The sequence below is a fragment of the Seriola dumerili genome, unplaced genomic scaffold (genome assembly GCF_002260705.1).
Source record: "Seriola dumerili isolate Sdu_G_001 unplaced genomic scaffold, Sdu_1.0 BDQW01000226.1, whole genome shotgun sequence".
Classification (NCBI taxonomy): Eukaryota; Metazoa; Chordata; class Actinopteri; order Carangiformes; family Carangidae; genus Seriola; species Seriola dumerili.
The window spans coordinates 6,998,399-7,018,299 of NW_019174481.1; the positions used below are offsets into that span (position 1 = coordinate 6,998,399).

The 19,901-nt window shown below is 39.6% G+C and overlaps 3 protein-coding genes across 3 annotated transcripts; all 3 read right to left on the reverse strand.

Annotated features, from left to right (window-relative positions):
* Positions 1–200: 200 nt before the first annotated feature.
* plk3 (polo like kinase 3) lies at positions 201–7,569 on the reverse strand. Its single transcript, XM_022755317.1, has 15 exons — positions 7,240–7,569; positions 6,026–6,133; positions 5,776–5,892; positions 5,341–5,470; positions 5,124–5,211; positions 4,481–4,576; positions 4,149–4,347; positions 3,848–3,974; positions 3,430–3,545; positions 2,168–2,288; positions 1,941–2,024; positions 1,390–1,552; positions 980–1,109; positions 633–743; positions 201–469 (listed from the first exon to the last, which is right to left on the reverse strand). Exons 1-15 carry the CDS (start codon positions 7,453–7,455, stop codon positions 272–274), a joined length of 2,004 nt encoding a protein of 667 aa, XP_022611038.1. The 5' UTR covers positions 7,456–7,569; the 3' UTR covers positions 201–271.
* Positions 7,570–8,949: 1,380 nt separating this feature from the next.
* On the reverse strand, positions 8,950–13,356 carry cacybp (calcyclin binding protein). The gene is made up of 6 exons (XM_022755052.1): positions 13,266–13,356; positions 11,485–11,695; positions 11,248–11,344; positions 11,054–11,153; positions 10,611–10,705; positions 8,950–10,215 (listed from the first exon to the last, which is right to left on the reverse strand). The coding sequence occupies exons 1-6, from the start codon at positions 13,281–13,283 to the stop codon at positions 10,053–10,055; spliced, it is 684 nt and encodes a 227-aa protein (XP_022610773.1). The 5' UTR covers positions 13,284–13,356; the 3' UTR covers positions 8,950–10,052.
* A 420-nt stretch (positions 13,357–13,776) lies between these two features.
* On the reverse strand, positions 13,777–16,404 carry mrps14 (mitochondrial ribosomal protein S14). Its single transcript, XM_022755245.1, has 3 exons — positions 16,323–16,404; positions 14,612–14,776; positions 13,777–14,325 (listed from the first exon to the last, which is right to left on the reverse strand). Exons 1-3 carry the CDS (start codon positions 16,389–16,391, stop codon positions 14,143–14,145), a joined length of 417 nt encoding a protein of 138 aa, XP_022610966.1. The 5' UTR covers positions 16,392–16,404; the 3' UTR covers positions 13,777–14,142.
* Between the last annotated feature and the right edge of the window lie 3,497 nt (positions 16,405–19,901).

Sequence of the window (19,901 nt, forward strand, 5' to 3'; positions counted from 1 at the left end):
TCAGTCAGTTTGATAATCAGCAGCCTAAGCACCAGTCGAGGCAAGAATATTGCTCAGAGGAGTTGAGCAGCCTTCCATCCGTCAACTAAACAGGCTTCAGCCCCTCCCAGCACTGCATTGAAAAATGATATCAACCAGTCAGGCTGCCCCAAAAAAAAAAAAAAGAAATAAAAAAAAAAAAAAAAAAAAAAAAAAAAAAAGGTGTCAACCAGTCAGGTTGCCTCTAAGGCATCTGCTGCTCTGGCAGCCTGGGAGGCACAGAGCTATGCTCTCAGGCATCAGCGTGATGTTGGAGCAGCTGCACCACATAGCGGAGTCGGTGTCGTAGCTCGGAGGTGCAGCCTATCTCATTAAGCATGCTGAGGAGGTAAGTGTATGAGACGCGTTCCCGGCTGATGTAGGTGAGTAAGTAGGAGTCATCAGATGACTTGCACAGGATGAGTTTGGTGTGGTCTGTGTAGAAGTTAACCTGGAAGGATTGAAACAGAGGATGAATGTAAGAAAATAGAAAATGACATCTGACTAACAGTTTTATAAATTGTAACTTTTTTTTTTTTTTTTTTTTTTTTTACAGCGTTGTGTTTTATAAATGTATATAGGATTCTGAATTTAGAGTTTGTGCATTTTCAAACCTGTAGAGTGCCGTTGTTGAAGAGCATGACAAGCGCGTGGTCAGTCTTCACCCACTGGAGCAGCAGAGGAGGAGCACCAGAGACCTGTTCCTCACAATGCAGATCTCCACCCTGAAGAGGACAGAAAGCATTTAAGTTTAGATCACAAGGTCAGGTTATATACTTATGTAACTGCACTCAGACAACTTTGAAAATATACAACATAAGTTGGTTATGAAGGCTTTTTCTTATTTCACATAAACTTTTTAAACAATCACTTTCTTATGAAACGTATATAATCATCTGTCAATATGTGATTAATCTAACGACTGCAGCCCACCAGCTGGAACAGTCACAATTCCTCATACCTCCATGAGGTTCTGTTCCATGTAGTTGGCCATTAGCTCTACAATTTGTTTCTGGCTGCGAAGCTGCTCAGGTAGAGAGTTGGCAGGGAAACTGAAGTGTTTGTTGTTGGTCAAGCAGTAGTGGACTGTCCTGTTTGGAAGAAAAACAAAAAAAAAAAAACCCACATTATTTACAAATGTAATTGTTTGATAGAGGACACCAATCCCTAAAATATTCAATTAATTATGATCAAAACCTATGATCAGGAAATGACTATTTTGGCAATGCAGAAACTTATAATTACAGTTTGAGCACGACTGAGTCTTATATAACAATCAAGAAGTCCTATGCGCTATGTAAATGTTTACATGACGCCCTTAGTAAATATTCTTTAAAAAAAAAAAAAAAAAAAAAAAAAAAAGGCACTTACTTGCGTTGGTCACAAAGACTGAGATGTGTTCCTTCATTGAAGAGAACGCCGATACTTTGGTTCGACAGCTGGTAGCCAAAACCATATTTGTTTGAATAGTCGACCCATTTAGTCACCCACAGGAAGGACTGAGGTCTGGACAAACAGGGTGGGTTTCTGGTGGCTGGAGAGAGAGGAAACTGTGTGAGTGTGGAACTATTTCATAGCATATAATAATATCAATCCTGAGTAAATGAACACAAAAGTTCATGTTTATATTTCCAAAGTGTGTAAGTCAGCATTTTACAAAAAAAAAAAAAAAAAAAAAAAAAAAAGGCCCTATAATAAAAGCTACAAGCTTAAAAAGGAGTTTGGTGCTACATGAGTCAGCAGATATTCAGAGGATTTAAAGAAATGGCTGAGGCAAGGAAAAGATCTGGACGATTAAACTTGAATGATTCTGCATCATTCTTAATTTAATGCAACAGAATGGAAGAAATGGTTCATGTTGTAAGACTTAAGTGAAGCAGTATTTATTTGGCGTGCCATTTGTCTGCTTTGCTCTCTCCTACCTGCAGGCATGGTGGCCAGGCAGCCGTTGAGAACTTTCATGGCCGATTCAGCAACAGCTGCAGGGGTCAGGACATCCTCGCATGCTGGAGAGAAAACAAGCAAAACATTGGATTTTGAAATAATATCTTAAAAAAAAAAAAAAAAAAAAAAAAAAAAAAAAAAAAAAAAGAAAAAGAAAAAAAAGACAGCAAGTAAAAATATATTGAAAAGTGGTATTGAAACCTACGTTCAGTGCTGCTGGCCATGGTGCCCTTGAAGGAGCGAGAGATTGATTTCCTGGATTCCTCCTCTGCAGGAGTCTGTTCCAGAGGCACAGAGCTGACCAGCTGACCGGTGGGAGAGGGCACCTGAGCAGCAACAACAGATGAGTCAACACGCATTCATGACATGAGGAACAAAGTGATGGTAAGAGCAGAGGAAAAAAAAAAAAAAAAAAAAAAATGACATGGCAAAAGAAACTTCACACAGGATTCAAAATAATTTGCATGAGCAAGGCTTGCTCATCGACTGTGGGTCTAAACACAGAACAGCAAAGCCGCTCTTCTTTTTTTAACATCTGCTACAACTTGAACTGCCGTAGCCTCATTGGTTTCGAAAGTTTTAATCTTAGGCATATTACTGCCACTGAACTGAAATAACTTTAAGCACCACAGTTTGATTCTGTGTGTGTTCAAGCATGCTGCACCTTAAATTTATGATATTTAGTTTCACATGTCATGTTACCACAAAACCTGTTTTAAAATTACCAGCCTGTAATCTGTTTGTTAGCGTGCCGTGTTTTTATGCATAACATATGAACAAAAGGAGTAAATGGGGTACTTCTGACTTGAAAAGCCAGATAGATTCAACCAGTCTGTGATAACAGTTTCCTCAGATTCATACTACAGACACTCGCCTGTTACTGACAGTAACAGCTACAACCAACATGACAGACTGTGCTACATTTCTCCTCTGACTTTCACTTGTCTGTTGACAGGCTGAAGGACTTCTGGGACAACACAGCATCTTATACTGCAATCTCAGCTAAACAGCCAGAAAAAACAAACTTCTAGAATCCTTTTAACAAGAAGGTTGTGAGGTCAAATGTTTTATCCATTGTTCAAATAATAGGTTGCCCCATATTATATTATATATTAGATTTGCAATGCTATTCTGAGGTAAAACACTCTCCATCATATAATAGTCATATAGTCATTTATTCACCCCGTCTCCATCACTGTTCCATTTATAAGATGCTTTTACTGTTTAAAATAACATGTTGGCAAGGTTTTAAGCTCACTTCAAACACTGGATGCAAAGCAATTATCAGTCATATGGGATGAAAATATGTACTTCATTCATCCCTTTGCAGATTTTAAGACCAGCTGAGAACTGCTGTGGGACTTGATTACTTTATTAGTAGCTGGGATTACCCCATTTTAACAAATCCAACTTTTTTTTCTTACAGAAGTAGAGGGAAAAAAAAAAAAGAAAAGAAAAAAGATGTACCTCATTGGGTCCCACTGTCTTGTAGCTGATCTGGTGTTTGATTGAACATTTCACGATGCCAGACACCAGCTTGGAAATGTCTTTGTCATCTTTTTCCTCGCATGGAATCTTCTCCACTGCAACAACAAGATTCATACATTGTAGTCACAACAAATATGTTCCAGCATTAGAAGCTCTTAAATACCTACAGTAGAGATGGTCAGAGGGAAACTAAAGCTGAATACAACCTGGTTGTTCAGCTTAAAAACACTTTTAAAAACAACAGCTCTCGTGAGAGAAAACCAGATGAACAAGATGATAAATGCTACATGATTACATTTACAGAAATGGACAAATATGTTACTAACCCAGTTACTTGCTGAATGAATGACCTGCTGTTCTACTGTGTCAATCACTCGTTTGCTGCTCTGCTGCTTACCTTTTGCTTTCTTTTTGCCAAAGAAGCTCTTGGCCATTTTAGTGAAGAATTTCTTGGCAGGGCTGGGGGGGTGGAGCTCTGGCACCATTACACAGCTACTGGGGGGAAGCTTATCAGGGGTGAAACCCTAGAGGAGGAAGAGGCAGACAGAAAGGTGAGGAAGATGCAAGAGGGAAGTAAAAAGGCACACACCTTGTTCTCAGTGAGAACAATGATTCATCGTGTGCCGATTCCACTCCCTAAACAAACATTAGCATTTGATGATAGCTTCATTAAAACGGACACAAGCAGTATGACATACTTTGGTGAAGAATTCGTGGTTGAGGATTTGATCCAGTGAAAGTCTGTCGCTGGGGTTTTTCTGCAGAATGCCTGAGATGAGTTTCTGTGCAGCGGGGGAAAGCGTGGAGGGCAGGTTGTACCGAACTTCCTTTATACACTTGTAAGTCTCCTTCAGGTCAAGGGTCTCAAAAGGAGGATTGCCGCACATCAGTGTGTACCTGAATAGGAGAAACCAAACCAACCATTGGTCAAATCAAGAGACAAAAATAATGATTCCTCGATTTCACACTGTACTATTGTCATATGACTTTGTCCACATGACAAGAAAAAAAAGAAAAAGAAAACACTTACATGACACATCCAAGAGACCAAACGTCAGACTCTGTGCCATGGCCCTGTCTGTTGAGCACCTCGGGGGCCAAATAGTTGGGAGTCCCACAAATCGTTCTGAGAAAAAAAAAAAAAAAAAAAAGTATAGAATAGATTTAATGCCTCAAACTATTCAATTCATTTTCTGTTCTGTTGATGTGTCATGCTGACAAGGAAGTGGTGGTTGAAACATTTTTTTCTGTCGCAGTCATTCTTCTGGTATTCCACAGGAAGGTGTCAAACAAGTATTGAAACTGTGATCTAACCGCTACATTCAACTGCCACTTGGAAACCGGTTTGGTTAGGTACTTATTGAGGGGGTGGGAGGGTGATGGGTTGGTGGGAGGAAGTGTGCTTGGCAGCTGACGTAATGGTTTTAGCCTAGAAAATGGCTAAGCCTGTATCGTTCAACATATGGATACCCCTCAAGAAGTAATGTGTATAGCTTTTAACTTCAAAGAAAAAAATAAAATAAATAAATTAATCAATATATAATAGGGTTAATTTTGAGAAACTGAGCCATTTATGATTTTGATATAAATTTTTTCTTCAAGGTGAGAGATTGTGGCTAACAACTTTAGATTAAAAAATAAATAAATAAAATAAATAAATAAATAAATCTCACTTTTTCCTCTGTTCGACTGTCTCCAGCTTGGCGGCGAGGCCAAAGTCTCCCAGCCGCAGTTCCATGTTCTCGTTGACAAAGAAGTTGCCTAAAAGAGACAAAAACATTTGTCCAGTCAGCATTCCACAAATAACATGTGCCTGCCCAAAGTCACAGCAGATTCCTGGGATGCTTGTGTGTGCGTATACGCCACGGTTTCAGTCATATGATCACATACCTAGTTTGAGATCTCTGTGTAGGATGCCTCTGCTGTGGAGGTACTTGAGGCCGGATATGATCTGTTTGAGGTAATATCGCACTTCTGGCTCTGTGAGTGTGTGTCTGGCCTTCCAAATGTGTGCTAGGGACTGCAGAGACAAAGCAATGAGTGAACTGTCAACCCCGCATCCGTCAGTGGACTGTACAACACTGCTGCGCACACACATAATCACACACACCGCAGTAGCATTCAAATAAGGTGCCTGGGACTAAGTCAGTGGTGATTTGACTATTAAAAATGAATACTCAGTAAAAAAAAAAAAAAAAAAATCATAATAATATTCTGTGTTTGTTCCTGTTGCACCACTGTAGAGCAGTACAAAGCAAGCTGTACACATGCAAGCAAAAGACATGAAACCTGTGCAGACCGTTCTAGAGATTTCTGAGGTCTCACCTTCCGACTGCAGAGCTCAAGGAATATGTAGATGTTTTCTTGGTCTTCAAAATGATGAGAGAATTTCACCACATGCTTGTGTGACAGGGTTTTGTGCAGCTCGATCTCATTCGTAATCTGTCAAAATTCGACAATCAATCAATTTGTGGGCATATTTCAAACCTAACACAAATCCAGATACTTGCAGTAAGGTTATGAAGTGTACTCTCTGCAAGACACACTGATAAAACAATCGAGTATGATCGTGTACCTTGTCCCTCTGGTGTGGTTTGGACACCCTGCTCTGTGGAATCACCTTCACGGCATACATTTTGTTGTTGGAGAGGTCTGTCATCTCGTAGCATCGAGCAAAGCCACCCTTGGGGGAGACAAACATGAGGATCAGTTAAAGCAGCAGGTTGAAAACCTGCAATGGCCATAAATAAACTGTCTCAATGGCAACTCTTTGATCCAAGGATCAATATGTATACAGCAATCAAAATGATTCAACAATGATTTAGCCAATTCTGATGTGGAGGCAGAGGGTCAGTTAAACAGGTGAGGGAATCTGAAATCCAGGATTAAACATATCAAAAAGGGTTAAATCTAAGTCAGATGAGCCATTTCATAATCAAGGTGATCAGCATCTCTTGTTGCCTTGGATGTTCTGATGTGCTTCTAAAACCGACAATCAGCCCCAAATCTCATGTTTACAGCTGGTTTTTCATACATTCACCCTGAACCAATCAAGAGTATATAGGGCTCGAGGACATGAAGGATGAGGCAGACCAGGCTGCTGCATTCATTAACCGTGAAATTGACGGAGACGTTTCCAGCTCTGCGGCAGGCAGCAGAGAGAGAGAGAGAGAGAGAGAGAGAGAGAGAGAGAGAGAGAGAGAGAGAGAGAGAGAAGGAGGGGGAGGGGGAGAGAGAGAGAGAATGAAAAAAAAGAAAGCTTTGGCTGGCTGCCCGACGCAGCGTATCGATGACTAGCAACATGTTGATACAGCCGCTCCATTCATACACTGCACATATGGTGTCAAAAATCATTACAGCGGCTACATTGTGAGGGAGAGGAACAACAGCACAGTCAGACGGATTGGGGGTTATTGGTTTGAAATTCTTTTGGAGGTGCCGTTTAAAACGCAAGGATTCTTGTAAATAATAACTCTTCGGGTTTCATAGGTATTGCCAATCATGTGTGCGCCCAGGAGCTGGGCACACCTTGCGCCTGATTCATTCAGCAATGACGCGCACAGCAAGGGGGAGGTTGGTCACATCCACCACGAGGTCATTCCCTGTTCCCGCATCAGAAGGCTAACACACCTGGAAAATAGCTGATAATGATTTTTTTAAACACGAAGCCTATCCGTAGCAAACTAAAACAGCGAGTCGTTCACACGGATTCTACATCCGTCTGTCGCCTCCGAAAGATTCCGGTGGAGAAGCGAGACATTCACATGTAAAACATTAAAATCTTCGTACCTTTCCCAAAAGCTTCCCTTTGCTGTAAGATCTCCCCGTCTTGGAGTCTGTCACCACCTGGGCCAGCTCCGGTTTGGTTTGTTCGGGTTTATTCCTGCTGGTTTTCACCGGGACAGAGGACTGTTGGGGTCCACGCTCCGGAACAGGCTTAAATAAATCCGCATTCATGGTGTGGCACGAAATACGCTGCGCCGCGGAGAAACAACCGGTATCCATTTAACACAGAAGAAGTGATCAGTTCGTAAAGTTGTATATATAAATAAGTATATTTATCCCTTTCGCTTATTTGTTTCAGTAGTTGGTCTGGTGCGTAACGGTGCGTCCGCCTCTCCCAACTGTATCCATCTGGCGTGTCGGGGCACGGCTCTCTCCGCCTATATAGGCGAGCGGCGACGTCATGGGGCAGTGGGCGGGGGGAGATGGCGCACTGGTGGAGAAAGTCCAGACGATTTGCCCAGACAGAAACTCAATCAAAACATTATCTGGAATGTAAGAAAAATATGAATGAAACAGCTACTGAAAAAAAAAAAAAAAAGGTTTTGACTCTCGCTGATGCAGCTGGTGTCTCAGCTGCTGCTGCCAGGCCAGGCCAGGCCAGTAACACGCTGCGACCCGAGCAGGGGGGTTTCCACTGTTTGTCATCTTTAATCTGGAGACTAAGTTTATTGAATGTGGCAAAGAGACTCCTGCAAGGCAGTTCAGATGGTGAAAACTGTGAAGACAGTCTTCATTCTAGAACTGTCATTTTACTTAATCTCCTGAGATAAACCTGAGCTATTAACTTTTGCTCTTTCATTATTTAAGGGATTATGTTAAGAGAAGCAAGTGAGGGAGTGAATATCTTATCCAGCCTAAATGATTCTGCCTTTATTATTAGCATTTTTACAGTAGCTACCTCTAGCAGTTGGTCCTATAGACTGTCAATGACATCACTGAGCAAATTCCTCATAAAATACCTACAAACTGATTTCAGTTTGTTAGATAACAGACACACTAACATGGAAATATTACAAAGGCTCCTATGACTCTTCTCTGTAAACAATTGTATGATGAACAATTCTTCAGCACCTGCAGATCATAAAAACTGCAGGCGCAGAAATGTGTTTGTTATTCTGCTAAAAGCATCAGAAGCTACAAAATAAAAGCTCCAATTCCTACAATAAAAAAAAAAACTTGTGTGTGTATGAGATCCCCTGAGAAACAAGTGAAGTACTGATTGCAGCTGCCACCTGGTGGTGGAAAAACTCCAAAGCCTATGCCCTGCAGGGTTTTAATTGTATAAACTCCCTTTATTCAATTGTATTGTGACTGTTTATAAAAGCAACACAGGCCATTAACCAATGAAAGTTGGAGTGCATCAGAAACAGGTGACCAGCAACAGCAACCAATTTGGTCAAACAGTATCTGGAACATGGCTCATCTTTCTAATGTTTAGGTGAAGGTTAATGTGCAATGTTTTTTGTTTTTGTAAATCAGATTTTGTTTTTAAAATGAATTTAAATTAACTTCATGTAGAGACAGTCTTAACATAAAAAACTAACTTTTTCATGGGAGGCAGGCCTCTGTGAAGGTATATACAGTATAACTTATGACTATACAAAATTCAAACACTCCAGTGGAAACATGTGATGTGGCCTAACAAATGTCTAATAAATAGAATAAAATCTATTCTAACCTCAAAAACAGAAGACAAACTGAGACAAAGAGAACTCAGTTCAAGAATTATATTTGTTTGACTGCATGAGCAACCTGAGGGCGGGCAACAATACATTTAAGAGGATGACATAAGCCAAAGGAAAATATCAACATAATTGAAATGTAGATTTTTACATTTTCACAAATATTGGCGGGAAAACCACAATGTGAACAGTTTAACCATAAATACAAATTATAGTATGAAACTGTTCTATCACTATAAAAGTGCAACCGCCACATTAAGTAAATATAAAGAATGTTTTAGAGCGTTACACGATGCAACAGGAATGAATTGAATACATTAAATATCAAACACATACCCGCGTAGACCCAGTAATGTGAATTATTACACTGGACTGACGCATGAGTAGGACTGTCTTTGCAGCTATCATCTGATCTATTTATGGAATGACAAAAAAAAAAAAAAAAAAAAAAAATCAAAGGCTAATATGAAGACACGAACAGTCAGAAGGGCCCTCTGGTTGTCTTCACTGTAGGAACAGAAACGTGACTTTGGCAAATGTACACTTGAAAACATCCTAAATATGAGTTCAGTTTAGCTACACTGAATTCTGCACAGGGACATTATTAACAAGTGCCTTCACAGAACATATACATGTACTACATTTTTCAATTACCCTGGGCGAATTCAAACCATCTTCTACTGACAGGCATTTATTTAAAAAAAAACAAAAAAAAAAAACAACTGCATTGTGGTCCTTTAACCCTTTAAAATTAACCTTACCCAAAAGAAAACAACAACAAAAAAAACAGTTATGAAACTGTGATTTCTTGCTGTGTTTAGGTTCCATCTGGTGAACAGCACCCTTGTACTGCTATAGAAATTTTCCATTTCATTTATCGACAGGTTTCTGCATTATGACCAATGACTGACAGAACATCAACAGCCTGGTTTTCAAAGCAGAGTCAAACTGAGGCCATTCAGGGCTTACACATAATTCCTGCCAACTCATCTATGAGTTGTATACCTAAATTCTAGATTTTGGGGAAATATAATTCACATATTGGGACTTCAGTTTTAACCGCTATCATTAAATATTCAGCTTGTGCCTGCTGCAGCCCTGGATGATCTCACTTGCTCTCGCAGCGAGTGCAGTTCAGAAATCCATCATTTCTTCTCCTCGTATCTTCTTTTCTTGGGACTCTGACCAGGCTTTGTTGATGGTTCTCTTCATCTCGTCATCTCCCTCTGCGTAGATCTTCTTCAGCATGCTCATCAGGCCCTCACTGGGGTCTGCATTCTCATCCATATTGGGTTTACTAATGAGAGGCATTAGAGAAATACTATGAGAATGTGTATGTGTTTCTCTGAATTGTTTGGATTATTACTCTCATCTTGTGTGTATGTGCACCCAAGATACGTATATTTTCTGCTTAATACACAGCGACACCTGGCACATAGATCTGGTACTGCACTTTAATGTGCTTCACAAGGAGTGCTGTTTTGGGTGATTGGCCAGATGTAGGTGTGAAATTACCACTGATTGACTGTTTATTCTTCATGTAACTACTCATGCCAGTGTGTCATTAGCTGCTGCTTATGCATTTGTACGTGTTGTGCCATACATTTTGTGAACTTGTTCAACCTCAATTAAAATTCTGGATTAATGCAAATTACAAAAACTAAAATTCATCACATTATTTTCTAAACTTACTCTTTTTCTTTAGACTGCTGCTCCACCGTTGTTAGGCACTCCCACTTCTTTGTTGTTTGCTTCTTGCACATGAGCAGGACCATGTCTGTTTTTATCTGTTGCAGGGAGGGAGACAAAGTTACCCAAATATTTTCTTCAGGAATTGTGAACAGAGACACCACTAAACAGCTGGCAAAAAAGGTACAACAAGAGAGCCATCTTCATCTGATCTTAGCCAACACCTTGACCGTCAGACGCTGATAAGTCAATACAGTATATTAGAGTCTACTTTCTGCCCTCTAGTGGCTAAATAGTTGGAAGTGAGCCATGTCAGAACATGGTGAAGCGATACAAGAGCATGTTCGTGTGCATGATAATATGATAAAAATCTTTGAAGACAAAACAGCTTGAGCATGTAAAAAATTTGTAAATTAATTGAAGATGTTTTGTTGTTCTTTATTAACCTTTTTGTAGCTGTCCTTTTCATCGATTGGATATAACAGATTGAGAACTGTCATCTGATGGTTTTTCCCATCTAGATCCTTTACCAGAACAGAAAATGACCTGCAGCAGAGAGAATGGGCAAATACAGTTGTACGGTTAGTAACACATGACAAATGATGAACACTAAATATGTGTATATGTGTGTGCTGATTACCTTTCTGTAAAGTTGACCTCCACATTTTCCGATGGGATTTTGTGCACATCCTTCAGTGTGAGGTAAATCTTAACAAATTTCTCTGACTGGTCCCAGGCTACATGGAAGATGCAAAAGTGTGAACAACTTTCAAATACTTTTCCAGCTCTCTCTCTCTCTCTTACTCACACACATACACACACACAGTTGCACTTTCTCACAAATGACAGAGAGTCTTAGTGAACAATGGCACCATACCATAGTTGGTAATCTTGACCGTGTATGCTGCTTTAGAGGCTGCAGATGGGTCAGCTTGTCTCCTGGCCTGTTGCTCCTTCTGTTGTCGTTTGACTGAAAGCTCCTTCTCCACCTTCTTCTGCTCCTGTCTTAGCAGTTCCTGCACTCGCTGCCTCTCTGACTTTTCCAAGAGTGACCCCAACTCCTGCAAGTCTGCCTCCAACTGGTTAATCTGCATTGGGGAAAGCAGTAGACCACTGAGAAATACAAATCCTTGAATTAAGCATGTGTGGAACATGAAGTTGGTGCCTGCTCCGCCAATGGGACATAAACAGGGCATTAGCTGACAGTCATGATGCACCTAATACAGGTGCTGCCATGCCAGAGGGAGAACCAGTGCAGGTGTGTGGCTTCTCCACTGTGATTCCGCATACACAGCCTGTGTGTTAGCAGCTGAGTTAGCATTATCAGCATGTGAAGCAGGTGAGGCTACACTGATTATTTTTGCCCCACCTTTCTCACTTATGAAAGCATTGACACTGTGTGGGGTGGGTGAGGAGGAGCGGGCATCACACACTGTCCCTTCACTGTCAGCTCTACATCAGCCAAGAAGGGAGAGGAGGGTCCCTTCTCTGATAAGGCGCCTCTCCTGCATAATGACACTAGTATCCGATACCTGTACAGTGCAAGTACTGTAGGAATGTTGCTTTTTAGGGAAGGTGTAAGGCTTGAGCCAACACCGTATACTGACAGTAAAATACTCTGCATTATGCAAGCCTGAGACAGAGGCTTGGACAGGGCCAGCACCCCTGTACTCCTGGCTCTCAGCGCGAGGAGGAGGCAGGAACAGAGATGAGGTCCTCCTCCTCATACTCATCCCAGGGTCTCACCAGCACCTGGCTGGTGTGGAGGGAGTGGATGGACTCAGTGAACTGCAGCCGCCGTACATGCACCTCTCGAGGGAGTGCAACACAGGCGGGGCAGGAATCAGTTTCAGCTTGGTGGCGCCAGCCAAAGCAGCAAAAACAGTTCCACCTGAGGGTGATAGAATCTTCCTCGGAGAAACACGTTGTCAGGGTGGCTGAGTGAAAAAGGGAGCTACTGGGGCTAAAGGAACACTACTGATTGGTCAGTAAGTACAAAGCTCTGTGTCAGGGTGCCAAGGCGGAGCCTCGGAGGGGTTAACCAATAGTAAAACCCGTTAGAGGGCGGAGATCCTACTAAATAGAAGTTTACTGCTTCTTTGGAACTGACACTCTTGAAACAAGTGGTTACCCTGTTACTACACGTGAGGGAAGATCAAGTGGTTGGTAGTCATAAGATACCATAGACTGTCCCCTATGCCTGGTTATCTAACATACTCTTGAACCCCTCTGTATAAAATTGAAGCCAAAAATTATCTTGAAACTCTACTTACATCTCGATGCCATGACGACAAATAATGTACTATGACTTTAGCTAACATTAGCTACGTTAGCATTACGTTGCTAGAATGTTCTCATAAACTAGTCAAAGCTATTGACAAACACCAACAAACATGACTAGGCGCTTTTATCATCTCAGGTGAATGAGCGCTCACGTTTAGTTTAAAAAATGAACTGCTAACCAAAAGTCCAGATAAAAAATAATAGATCACTTTGCCCGTTAGCGATGGCTTGCTACTAGCTAAGTTAACTAACATTAGCTACCGTAGCATTGTTTAGAGTGGAATCATGTAAACGCAGCCATTTCAATTTATACTATACAAGCCCTAGTATTGCTCTGTCAGTGTTCATACGAAGCTGAATAAAAATGCTGTTCACCTGTTCGGTTAGATCCATTTAGGCTTTGTTTTATCTTCTATGTTGGCTTGGGTCAGAAGTGTGTTCTTTTCTCTGCTGTGTCTGCAGGGCTTTCTTCTTCCTCTTTTTTGATTGTTGGTGGTCGGCGAGCCAGTCTATACGCGCACTACCGCCACCTACCGGACTAAAGTGTTGACATACATAAAATGTAAGAATGAAACTACCTTACTTTCTTCTTTGAAGTACTTAATTACATGACTTTATTTTTTATTATGCCTTTCAGACTAAACATTTTAACTTAATTTGAATGGATGCAGGGTTTGCTGCCATTCACACTATTACAGGACAAACAGCTCTCAATTTAGGTGATACCTGTCAGTCAAAATTTTCAATGGGTGACTAACCTGTTGTCCTTTTTGTTGGTGGATGACAACATGGTTTCCCTCTACCATATTTATACTAATTACTCTATAGATCATTGATCATCTCTGTATCAACATCTACATTCTACAAGAAACTGACACACACTTAATGATGTGCAACAATATTTATTTATCCATTTCTGCATACAGTTAGTTACATGGGCATGTGGTCCACTTTTTCATATTTAGAAGAGCAATAAGGAAACATGGACAAACAATCTACAGAAATGACATACTCATCTCCTTGTTATCATATAGAAATACTGGAAACATGCTGTAGTAATCTCAGTGAATTCACTATAACACGTTCCAGGCTTTTGTGGGTGGTGGTGGAACTGTTTTATTATAGTCAATACCTTTAAAGACTCCAAAACAAGTCAATATTGAATGGTGATGTCCTGCTCTTCTGATCATAGCCATTGTCACAGCCTGTTTTTCATGATCCAATCCGACTGTAGTGTCCCATACACCCAGAATCACCACCTTGCCCTCAGAATCCCAGACATCTGGTTGTGATCAGCTAGATCACGGAAGACAATGCGGCTCACTCGCCACCTCCGCTTCACTCCCCGGGGTCGGGAAGTCATCACACACCTGTTGCGTATTCTCACAGGGCAGCTGTCTCTGGGTAGTGCTGAAATTTCTTTATTTGCCACTTCCTGCAAAGATTTAAAAAATGAAATCAGTCTTTTTATGTATTTTAAACAATTTGTAATAATTTTGGATATTGATTTTCATTATCTCCCATGATGACCACAAAAGACACAGTTGTGACAGTTAACAAAAATGTAGCTATTTTGAGATGAGCACAAAGATGCAGGCTAAATTTTTTTCAATTGACCAATGACAGCAAAATTGAGTGGGATTTCAGCTGGCATTCCCTTGCATCATATATAACTTTGGCAGGTCACTCATACAACTATAGTTAGAAATATTGCAGTCTACCTGAAGCTCTTTGGGTAGGATGGTGTTCTTTCTCAGTGCATTGATCCGTAGCCTCTCATCAGCATAATCAAAGGCCATCTGCCTTCTCTTGACATCCCTCAGCATCCTCCAGTTAACGTAGTAACCTCTCACCTGCTCCACAGACCCCCAGCAGCTCCTCAGGGCCTGCACACAATGTTCCAGCAGTTGTTACTGACCGACAGCTAATATTATGTGCTATAGCATGAATAGCTCAAAGTAAATGTCTAACAAGATCTGAGACTAATGTTAAAGGCTGTTCTTGAAGCATTTTTGTAACACAAAGGTATAGATCATGCTCAGGGGAAATATGAGCTTGTAGCATTGGTTAATATTCTATTTGGCTATCAAATATGTATGCCCAAAAGATGGAGGCAAAATTATTAAGTACTAAGAATTTGTAATTTTCTATAGTTTATTGAGAGAAATTAAAGGAGAAAACAAGTTTTTTTAAATAGACAAATACACTTGATACTGCCATTAGTTCATGCATTTTTGTAGTAAGAGGAAAACGGTAAAGTCAAGTAAAAGAACCATGGAGCTCATGTCATAGGCTATACAGTGAATTAATTTACTAAAATTTTTGCTTGAATGTTTAAAATATTAAATAAATATTAATATTAATATTTACAAACTCCTCTGTTCTGCCAGCCAGGACAGTATTATTGTCCAAGTTCAGATCAGGGGAAAGGAGCGATGCATTGTCAATAGTGCAATTTTTCACATTCTTAGATAGTGCACTGTATTTCTTCAAGATGAATTTGTAAAAAAAGAGAATGCTTGTTTGTTGCTTTGTTTCTATATCTGAACCATACTATAGCCTCTGTCACCTTGATATATTCTACGCTTACATGTTTTACCCTGAGGGCTGCATACAGTGTTAACTTCCTGAGGTGCAAGTGCACAATCTACTGCAATCCAATACAGCTGTTATGCCATAAAGTCTACTTCCATAATGGCTATAATGTTATTCTTTGACACTGTCAAAGAGGTGTTCATTCAATTATATTTTTACGCACTGAGGTCACAGTTAGTGATGGTAGTATGCTAGTCTGCAACACAAAAAATTAGGAACACCTCTCAATGTAATGTAGTCCAGTGCAACACCTCCTATTATAATATATCCTATTATACATATATAATTGAACATACCACACAATGTCTTCGCACAGGCAGGATTTATGGCAGAGCTGATGTTTAAATTGCAGCAGTTAGCACAGGTGAGAAATAGTAAACTGATGATTAAGTGAACACTGACTGTCTGTCCCTATATGCTAACATTTCAAGTCACTGAGACTTATTTGTTGAATTAAGACAGTCAAAGTGTCGTAATGATTTGTTGACATCTGCTTCAGTTGACTTGAAAAACGGACAGACGAATGTGAGTAAAGCTTAAAGTCACTGTCAGTCTTATATAAGCTTCTACAGACAAAACCAGTGAGAAAAGTTTATATTTTAACCCAATCAGAGTGTTCCGCTGCTGTTGCCTCTGAAGAAACAGGTCTTCATTTAGATATAGTGTAAAAGACGTTACTGAGCATTAGTTGCGAAGCTAACGTCAGAAAGCTACTTAGATCCACTAACCACTAACACTGTCAGCATTGATTTCACTTTCCTTCTGTCGCTAATATGCCATGCGGTCTAAACAAAACACCTTAAACCACAACATACCACCCTAAAACGGGGAAGTTACCTGCTTTGGGGCGCAGAGAGAGGAATAAAGGGCATTTAACCCTGAACATGCTATCCTCAGGGCTGCCATGTTGGATTTGAAAATGTTGTGCAAAACCACCAAGGAAGGATGATACAGACTGAAAATGTCGCCACCTGTTGACCAGGAGTGTAAAATGATGACTGAGGCTGGAACTAACGATTTTTTTCATTATCGATTAATCTGTCGATAATTTTCTCGATTCTTAGCGCCGAGGTGATTTCTTCATATACACACTTTGTCAGAGCAACAGCCCAGTCCCCAACATTCAATTTAGTATCATAAAATACCAATTAAACCAAAAACATATTTGAGAACCAAGAACCAGGGAATTTGGCATCCTTTATCTGACAAAATGACTCAAAACGGTTAATCGCTTATCAAAGTAGTTGATAATTAATTTTCTGATGATCAACTACTCAGTTAATTTACAAGTTATTGCAGCTCTAATCCCACCCATCTTTTACAATTGAAAAGTTATAACCACATTATTAGAATTAAAAAGAATTAGAAAAATAAAAGATACACATGTGACAGAGAAAATATTCTCAGAAATGATTTAGTTTTTTTTTTTAAGTATTTAACTCCTGGATGCTGCCAGTATTTTGTGCCTACTGATGTCCATTTTATTTTGTGTTTATAGAATAAATCTCACACACCATTTTAGTGAACACCAGAACATTAGACATCTCTACAATGTTGCTATTCTGTTGGATAGTGTTCTTCTGTTTTTCTTATTTTGTCCATAGTGTAAGTGAATATCACATTACATAACTATAAACATTTGAGGACTCATGATGGTATAGTTTATCACATTTGAATGAATTCTAACATAGCAATACTTAGGTATAGAAAACTGTCTTTCAAAGTAGCTGACTTTTCTGTAGCCAACAGTGGTTTTGATTAATTTGCTTTGTCTGAGATTTCAGGTAATGCGTGATCAAGCTGCTAGATATTACATTTGAAGAGATTCAGCTATATGTATAAGCACCTAATAGGCAAACTAACTGTCTGACTTTCACATGTTCATTCAGAGACATTTGATTGCAAATTAGGTTTAGTAACAACAACAATGGAATATGTGAATGCTACAGTTCTTTATTGTAATTTCACTAATGAATGAGTCACTGAAAGGTTGATTTCATTTTTAAACCCTTGTGGTAATACTCAAATACCAACAGGTGGCAATGTTGTTATATGATTATAAGCTCATACTCACTTTCTTACCACCCACCAAAGGAACGATTCCCTTCTTATACTGAATCTAAACCTTATGTCTGACTGAAATCGTATTCTGAAACCCAGACTCCTCTTTCCTCCCCTGACGACCCCAACAATGAAATTCTTGTGTTAGACAAAACGGCGCACTGTGGTCTTCTTTCAACATGTGTTACAGCAGGACATTGTTCTAAAAGTTTTTATAGAATAAGATTTAACAATAGCAGCAGATTCCATTAAGGTTTTCTCAAACAACCCCCATTATTTTAGAGCCTTGAGGGGATTCCTTCTTTCTTGGATAAATATTAACACATGACAAACTGCAGGCAGCATTTCCTCTGTACAGAGCAACATTGTACAGCAGGCTGGAAAATCTGTACAGGCCTCTGAGTGTTGATCTAAATGATAAGTGACAGTAGATGATGTGCATTAATGGTGCTTAGAGAAAGTGGTACTTCAAGTCCTCATACAAACCTCAATAACTGGGTGTTGAAGTATCTTTGCTGTTTGATGAAATGACAATTTTTTTTTCCGGAGGTGGAAATATTCAACTGTTTTACTTTCTGGGTTAGTGGGTAACAAATCTTTTCAAATGACTGTAATTGTAAAATTACATGGTTGTCAACAAGAACAAAATATAATTTTGTTCAGTTTTTGCGATTTGGAAAATACATTGACAGCAGCAGTATATCATAGTTAAACTGCTTCTTGTCCCTCAGTTGGTTTTGGCTCATAGTTCAAACCCCTGAGGTGGCTGTTCCAACATCACCAAGAAGGCAAAATCATTCCCCCTGTACTTTTTGTACCATAGTATGGATGAGTCAAAGACTTGAGAGGATCAGCAAAGAGAACTTCTATTTTTCCATATTGTAAACTTTATGATAAATGCCACCTTCTAGCGTGTGCCAGCAAAAGTAAAGATTTGCATTGGTTGGCAAAAATCCCTCTCTGCAGGAGAAGTTTAAACATTCTCAACTTGATTGGAGTAAACAACAAGTTTCTTCCTGATTAAATGATGTAATGGTGAGGCTCTCTGTAGATGCATTATACAGGACTTGTTGTTGAGCAAACTCATGCAAATTCATCATGATAGCCGTTGACATGAGCAGGTATCCTTTGTCACTAATGCTTCCTTGAGTAAGGTATCTATCCCCAGTTACTCAATGTGAACAGCTCTGCAACCTTACTGTTACTGACAGCATAAAGAATAGGAGTCTTATTGTGGCTGATAACAAAGCCAATGATGATGGCAATTACAAAGATTTGAGCTGTTGTGTCTAGCCAAGAGTGTTTTGCGCGAAGGGAAAGACGGTGAACCTCATAGATAGTACAGATAATACAAATGACAGAAGAGAAGCAATGCAGTCTCCTGACAGCTGGCAACAAAGAAGCAATTAAATATAAAGATGTCATGTAGACAGATATGTGCTTTACAGGGGATCAAGACCTCAGGTTGGATCATAGCAAAGCCGTGGGAGATGTGGGAACAAAGCCATGCAATATAAAACTGATCTGTTACCGAGGTAAGTTAGTGGCACAGCAGCCCCATCCATTAAAATGACAGCAGTGCAGTGAACACGGTCAAGATTATGTAACTGAGGCTGAACCCATTAGGTGCACTGCTTTCACCTTAAAACTGAAGCACAATGTAGAATCCGAAATCACATGAGATGCTACTTATACTAACTTTACTGTCATCCAATTATGCCCATGTACATTGATTGCTTGTCTGTATCCACATAGCCTAACACATTAAAGCCATATAGGGTGCATCATGTACTATTCATTTTAGGTTTTAATAAGAACCTTTATAAACTTCCCAGTCACTTTTATATCTTCTAGCATAACTTTTAAAGAAGAAAGATCCTTGGTTCAAAATGTCACTCAAGTAAAAACACAGAATTATGATCAGTAATTAAGCATCTAAAGTAAGAGTACTTAATGAGTGGCAAAATTATGACTATTATTACTACTGTGGAAACATAAGTAAGCAATTGGTGTTGCAGCAAGTTAAGTTGGAGTTGATTTTACTTTATATACTGCAGGGTTAATTGTTAATAACTCATATTGTATAATATGTTAATTGGTGTGTATCTTAAAAACTTATTGTTCAAAGTAATTGAATTGGATAAGCGCAGTATTTCACTCTGATGTTGTGGAGTATAAGTGTAAAAGTAGAATATAATGGAAATAATTAAGTAAAGTACAAACCTTAAGTTTCATCACTAGTACCCTGTTTAGAAGACGTTCAGCCCTTAAGAGATTGTTAGAACCAGGGGATAGGTTCATGCCTGCATGTGACACAGTCACACTGAGGGAAAGCTCTCTGTTTCCACTAATACA